The following is a 6963-nucleotide window of genomic DNA, read 5'->3' as shown; positions in this document are numbered from 1 at the left end:
CCTCTTTTTATTTCCACCCTCAAATATCCACAGCATCCCTGACATTTTTAATCTGCATTTTCGAAAAAAAAAAATGTTTGGTTCTACTAACAGTGCTCTAAGGAAGATTCATAAATTTGCAAGATGAATTTCTCTCTCTGTAAAGGCGAGCTCAGCAATATTTTGGGAGATTTGAAAAACTGACATTGCAGCTGACCTACGGAAGACAGAGACAGTGGGAGGGACCTCACTGGTATAAATAAACAGGAGCCTAGAGCTGGGAACCCAAGCTTGGACTCTGAGCTGAAGCTGAAGGTTGAACTCCACCTCCAGGCAGAATGAGGCTCAGCAGAGCAGTCCTGCTTCTCCTGCTGGCCAGCTGCCTCTCTCCAGGATACGGTGAGAACTTTCACTTACGATTTCCCCTGGCCTTTAAACAGAAACCCTCCCCAGCACTTCTTTAATTAAAACAGGGAAGGCAGTCTTAACTAAAGGGGGTAAAAATGTTCAGTTGTTTCTAGATTTTTGAGCTGTAAGATTCCTGTGCATTTAACTCTTTCAAAATGGAAGCTTTCAAGGTGTTAGGATCTTTTGTAGTTATAGAAGAGATGCTGGAGGGTGCATGTTCATGTGATGTATGTTTGTATGTGCATTGCTCAGTTGTCAGCTCAGCCCCCTGTGGGAAGACTTCTTTGTATAGCTCTTCTTCACTCTGCCTCTCCACACCACTACTTCTCACCAAACCTTGGTCTTTGGAGCTCAGCATTTTGAGTACGATTGCACATGGTAAGTCCTGGCACTCTAAATACAGCAGAGGCAAGAAGCTGACTTCCAGCTTGTGTGAGAGTCTGTCTCTGAGTGAATAGATAAGTGCCTAACTAGGTGGCAAGATGTCTATACAGCTGAATGGGGTGTGTGTGTGATCAGAAAGAAACACTCAGGTTTATAGAATAAACCATTACTCTTAAGATGCAAAATCTCCCCTCCCCCATGTTTACTCAACCCCGTGTTCTCTTCAAAACTCTCCTTACTTCCCTCTTCCATGAATCTTTCCCTAATGGTGTTGGCAAAGTTACCCCTTAGGAGATGCTCTGTCTTCAGCATCAGTACAGAGTCTGTGTATAACGCCAGTTCTGTGGTGTTCTGACTATTGTTTGCTGATCAGCTTTTGAAACTATAAATGCTGTGTGAACTTAATAATTTTACTTATAAAAAAGGATTTGATAAACACCTTTTGTTTGTTTGTTTGTTTGTTTGTTGTTTGTTTTGGAAGACAAGGTCACAGTGAGTAACTTTGAACTTAAAAAAAAATTAATAATGATCATCCTTCTTTGGTCTCTCAAATGCTTGGATTAGCCAGCATCAATTTCTTCTAAAACAAACTAAACTTAGATTTCATGAAAATGCATGAGATGAATTACCAATAAAGTGTCTATAACCAGTAAATATTGTGGCTGAATATAGTCTTGAATGTTTATTATTGATTTTCCTTTGGTAATAATTTATGACTAACATAGGGGGGGCAAGATATTAAACATAAGTGAAGAAGCATCCTCCATGTGCTTTCTTAGAGAAGTGGGCGAGGTGGACAGATGTGCTAAGAGAAAGGTCTCTGGGAGAGATGCCTGGCTGTCTTTGAGAACCTCTAGTAGGATCTGGTCCTCTGCTTTTTGCACTTGGAGTGGAGATCAATTGATCTCACACCATGTTAGTGGTAACAAAGTTGTGTGCCTTTAAAGCATTATCAAGTCACCTGAGTGCCAACATGCAACTGTGACAGTCAATGAAGCTATCGATTATGAAAAGTTAAGTTCATTTCAATTATGGTTTTGGTAGAAAACATTTGAGAGGACTCAAGGCAAACCAGAAATACACACGCTAAACACATATGCAGTTACAAAGGCAAACCAGAAATACACACGCTAAACACATATGCAGTTACAAAGGCAAACCAGAAATACACACGCTAAACACATGTGCACTTACAAAGGCAAACCAGAAATACACACGCTAAACACATGTGCACTTACAAAGGCAAACCAGAAATACACACGCTAAACACATGCGCACTTACAAAGGCAAACCAGAAATACACACGCTAAACACATGCGCACTTACAAAGGCAAACCAGAAATACACACGCTAAACACATGTGCAGTTACAAAGGCAAACCAGAAATACACACGCTAAACACATGTGCAGTTACAAGTGCTGGCTTGAAGTGTTTGACTCTTCAAATGCAATATAAAAATAATAATAATTCAGTTCTGCATCTAGGTTATATGTCAAATGGGTTAAAGTGACTGATTCTGTGTTCACAGGTATTCTGGAGGCCCATTACACAAACTTAAAATGTAGGTGTTCCAGAGTGACCTCAACCGTTGTCCATCTAAACCTAATAGATCGGATTCAAGTTACGCCCCCTGGGAATGGCTGCCCAAAGACTGAAGTCGTGTAAGTTGCAAGGAAAAAAAAATTACATAATTTCTCTCTCCTAGTGAAAAATCATATGGAATATATTTGCAACCAGCAAATTGTATGGTAGCAAAAGTCTCAGAGACCAGCATGATGTTACTAAATATCTGAAATGATTAACGAAAAAATTAAGGTATTTAAGGTGTTTTTTTTTTTTTTTTCAATCCAAAACTGTTTTACCTTTGCTTGCTCACTTTCTCGAGCTGCTGCACTGAGACCTGTCTGTTGTGGTTACAGAGGCTGAAGCTGGTTAAGGAAGTGAAGTCATGGAGGCTTCCGGAGGCTAACCTGCCTGCCATACCTGAAGGCAGGGATGGAGTCAGGGCTCCGTCTCATCTACACAAGCTTACAGAAGCTCTTCCAGTGCTGGGACCTCGCTGTTTATTGGCAACTCCTCCCAGTTATCCTTTGCCCTCCCTCCCCCTCCTCCTTTTCCTTCCTCTTCATAGCCAGTGCTATAGAGGAGGCCCAGAACCTCACAGATACTAGACCAGCTTTCTCCCATCAAGCCCCAGTCCCCTAGAATTTGCTCAGGCTTTGTAAAATGTGTGAGCAACTATGTTCATTTGTCCCATTTTGAAACAGATGCTTTGAACCTGGGGCCAGATATATTTGACTTGCAAAGTAGAAATACAGGTTATCAAAAATACATGACATTTTTTTCACTGAGATAGCCTTAGACTTTTTACCAATGACTTCACCAATGAGACTTCTAACTAGAGCACAGTTATTTCCTTCAAACTCAACAGTGAAGTCTAGCTATGGGATCCACTGGAGGGACACAGCATTAGAACTCTTATCTTTTGGCTACATCTCTCCTCCTCTGACTCACGGCTCTCGCCTCTCAACCAAGGGAAGCATCAGACTCTAACTGTCTCTGCTTTCCTAAAATCAATTGTTTTGGAATAGTAAAAGTCTCTCTGTATATTTTCTCGTAAAATTCAGGATTTTGAACATTAGACAGATATAAGAAGTGGAAGCTGCAAATTAATGTGAGGAATCCATATTCGTCAGGGGTGAAAATACGAAGTGACATAAACCAGTTTTGCCATTGTGATTCCAGAGCCAAACTGGCAGGTCCAGCCTTGAGAGCTCCTGTTCTTGCTCCACTGTTTATCTATCTGATACATCAAGACACTGTTTTTTGCTTGAGATAACACAAGTAAATGTGCACAATCTTCTGGCTTCCCGTTGCTTGGGAGACCTTACTTTTCTATTGCAGGGAGAAAGTTTAATGCCATCTAGGAACTTGTAACTACTTAGGTCACAACTCCTGGAAAATGGTTGCTAAAAGTGTGGGTTCTGGAATCAGACTTTTGCAGAAATTCAAATAAGCCTGCAGCATCATGTATTTGCTGTGCAATCTTGGACACATTGTTTGAACTCTCTGAGCTTCAAGCTTGTCATCAGACAGTGAGAAGGCTAATAGTTGTTCTAACACAGAACTTTTGGAAAGATGACTTGAGATGACCATATTGCCTGTTACACTTCTCATATGGCCCTCGGTGACACTTGACAAATGTTGGCCATCATCTACACCTACACGTGTTGGCTCTGCTGCTGATCAATTTCTTACATCAGGAAAAGCCTTGCCAACTGGTGGCTTGGAGGAAGGTCACTGAGACTAATCAGCTTTGAAACTTCTTCTATGTTAAAATATACTCTTTTTTTTTTTTCAGATAGAATGTTTTCAAGTCAGTATTTTCCATAGTTTATTTTGGTCCCCTGAGCTCAAGGGACAAGCACATTAGAATGATACTGGAATATAACTTTAGAAGTGACACAACTTTGGAGCCACTTGGGTCCTAACTCATATAAAGATTATCAACGAGACAGTCGCTTATAACATGAGATTCTGTCAACTTTGGATTCCAATGATAGTCTTCTTGTTCCTCCAGCCTCACCCCACAAATGGATTTATTCCAGAATCAAAACTCAAGTTTCATTCGTCTATAAATAATTATTTTTATAACCAACTCTCTTCGTTATTAAACACATACATACACATACACACAGAGAGAGACACAGCTCACCAAGGTGTACAATGTCCTATTTTATTTTTGTTTATTTCTCCCCAGGATCTGGACCAAGAACAAGAGAGCTCTATGTATGAATCCTCGTGCCAAATGGTTACAGAAAGTATTAAAGTTTGTCCGAAGGTAAGTTAAGCATATCATGAGCTTCTCTTAGCCATCCAAGTAGGAGAATACAATTAGGAAATGTTTTAGGAAAAACACCTCTTCTGCTATTGTCACACATGGGCTAGAACAGGGCTGGCTATCCCGGCAGCTCAGTAAACTGAAGCTAGTGTACACAGCAGTCATTATCTGATGTCACCAGAGGAACGCTATAGTTTCCTGTGTGCATTCCTCTAGGTGTAACTTGTTTTTGTTCTTAATTCACAGCAAAGGCGTGTCTTCAACTGCCCAAGCTCCAGTGAGTAAGAGAAGAACTGCCTGAAGCCACTGTCACCTCAAAAGACACCTGCACCCTTTTTTAAAATTTCTGCTCTGAATTTTAGTTATATTCTTAGTTGAAGAATTTCCAAGAAAATAACTTCCCTCTTTAAAAAAAAAAATGACTGTAGGTGAAAAACAGTCCTTCAGGAGCTGAGAGAGGACACTCAGGCTCCTCTGCACACTCAGCCCACATTCTTTTTCCATAAGGAAGGATTTGGAGAACAGGCATTTAGTGACCACCCACTTCCAATGCATTTGGTAATAGACCTGTTGTTTTGTGTTAAACTAGCCTATATTGTAGAGGAATGAAAACTAACATGTCAAATCTGAACTTGTAGCTTGTACTAACAAGAGGTTTATGAGATGGACTTTAGGTATTTTGCACCTTTCCTAAAAGCAGGCTTCCACAGTAGTCTCCAGAAGGTTCCTGGGAAGCTGATGCGATACTAGCCTAAGGTGATGCAGAGCAGGTCTCCTTTAGAGAAAAGCTTCATGGGGGAAATAGTCCTTCTACTTTGAAAGGTTGCTTGTATAAGATTTATTGTCTTGGATTAAAACCAAAAACATTGAGAGATCCTCAGCTTAGCGTTCCAGGCTCTTCAGCAGTGTACAATATATTCCTTTGCACTGTGACCCTGATGGTCTATTTTTATTATGCATATCTTTCACACAGACAAAATACCAGTCTCTTGTATCAAATTCTTTAATGTTTCCTATTCATCTAATGTCATTCAATAAACTTAATCAAATATTTTGCTTATGACTGATTCGTTTTTTAACAGAAAACTTTCTCACATCGAGATGTTCTTCAGCTGTTCCCAAGGAGATGTAAGGTTTCAATCATGTTCATTTTTCCTTCCTATCAGAGCCCTTCAAAGATGACCCCAAATTATGTCATCTATGAGAGCAGTTATACAGTGGGAACGGTTTGGCCCTGAGGCCTCTTTCCCCAGGCATGCTAAATGAGATTTCCTCCAGAGCTCAAACTCTTACTCAAATCCATTCCCACTGTCTGTTTACATGGATTCCCCAACTCTCCAATGTTTCATTTGACAAAGTGTTGCATTTATTTGACAAGCAGAGGACTCCAGCGCCATTCTTTCCCAGCACTGCACTGAGGTCATAACCCCACCTCTGCCTCTTGGCTTCCTCAGCTGCTCTGAGGTCTGTCCATTTATGTTTTGTGTATGTGTGGGGTGGGTTGTTTGGTTTTGTATGGCTTTGTGGATGTGCTCATCTGGAAGAGTGTGCACGTGTGCATAGAGCAAGTTCAACCCCCAAGTCCCTTCTTCAGGAGTCACCCATCTGATTTTTCTCAGACAGGGTCACTCACTGAACAGGGAGTTCACCAAGTAAGTCAGACTGTCCATGATGAGCCTGTCTCCATCCCCTCCGGGAAGGAGTACATGAGTTCTGGCCATCTGAACTGAGGTCTCAATGATTGCAGGACAAACACTTTACTCATTGGGCTATTTCCCTTCCTCGATTCTTTTTTTATTTTAAGGTTTGTTTGTTTGTTCTGCTTTATTTTTTTGATGGGATCTCAGTCTGTAGCCTATACTAGCCTGGAACTCACTCTATGTATGCCAGGTCGGCCTTGAATTTCATAGTCTTCCTGCCTCAGACCCCTAGGGTAAGCCATAATGCTTGGCTATCTTCTTTTACTTTTTAAATTTTTTTTATTAAATATTTTGAGAAGGAATAAAAGATACCTATAAATACTATATTTTCAGTCATCTATTATTTAACATGTTATTACAAATATGCAAAAGGGATATACAATGTCATCACAATCCTACAATCAGTGCTTTCTATACCTCAACATTTGAAGATTGGGAATCAGGCTTCAGTTTTGTTATGGCAGGTAGCTCAATCCACACTCAGGATCTCAAATAATCAGTGTCACCATTTCTCATGAGGCAGCTACTATTAACCATCCTGTTATAGCTGGCAGAAACGGGGTGCAGTAGAGGGCACCAGGGATCATCCTTTTTATACTACTATCTTCAGGAGTTAGATATCTTCAGTAGAAACCAGGGCAAATAAACAG

The 6963-nt window shown here is 40.5% G+C and overlaps 1 protein-coding gene across 1 annotated transcript; it reads left to right on the top strand.

Moving 5' to 3' along the window:
• Window positions 1–221: 221 nt before the first annotated feature.
• On the top strand, window positions 222–5673 carry Cxcl13 (C-X-C motif chemokine ligand 13). The gene is made up of 4 exons (XM_076926465.1): window positions 222–378; window positions 2301–2433; window positions 4533–4613; window positions 4860–5673. Exons 1-4 carry the CDS (start codon window positions 318–320, stop codon window positions 4912–4914), a joined length of 330 nt encoding a protein of 109 aa, XP_076782580.1. The 5' UTR covers window positions 222–317; the 3' UTR covers window positions 4915–5673.
• The last annotated feature ends 1290 nt before the right edge of the window (window positions 5674–6963 follow it).

This window comes from Arvicanthis niloticus, chromosome 27 (genome assembly GCF_011762505.2).
Source record: "Arvicanthis niloticus isolate mArvNil1 chromosome 27, mArvNil1.pat.X, whole genome shotgun sequence".
NCBI lineage: Eukaryota > Metazoa > Chordata > Mammalia > Rodentia > Muridae > Arvicanthis > Arvicanthis niloticus.
Note: the sequence above shows the minus strand (reverse complement) of the source record. Positions and strands in the feature narration are given on the sequence as shown.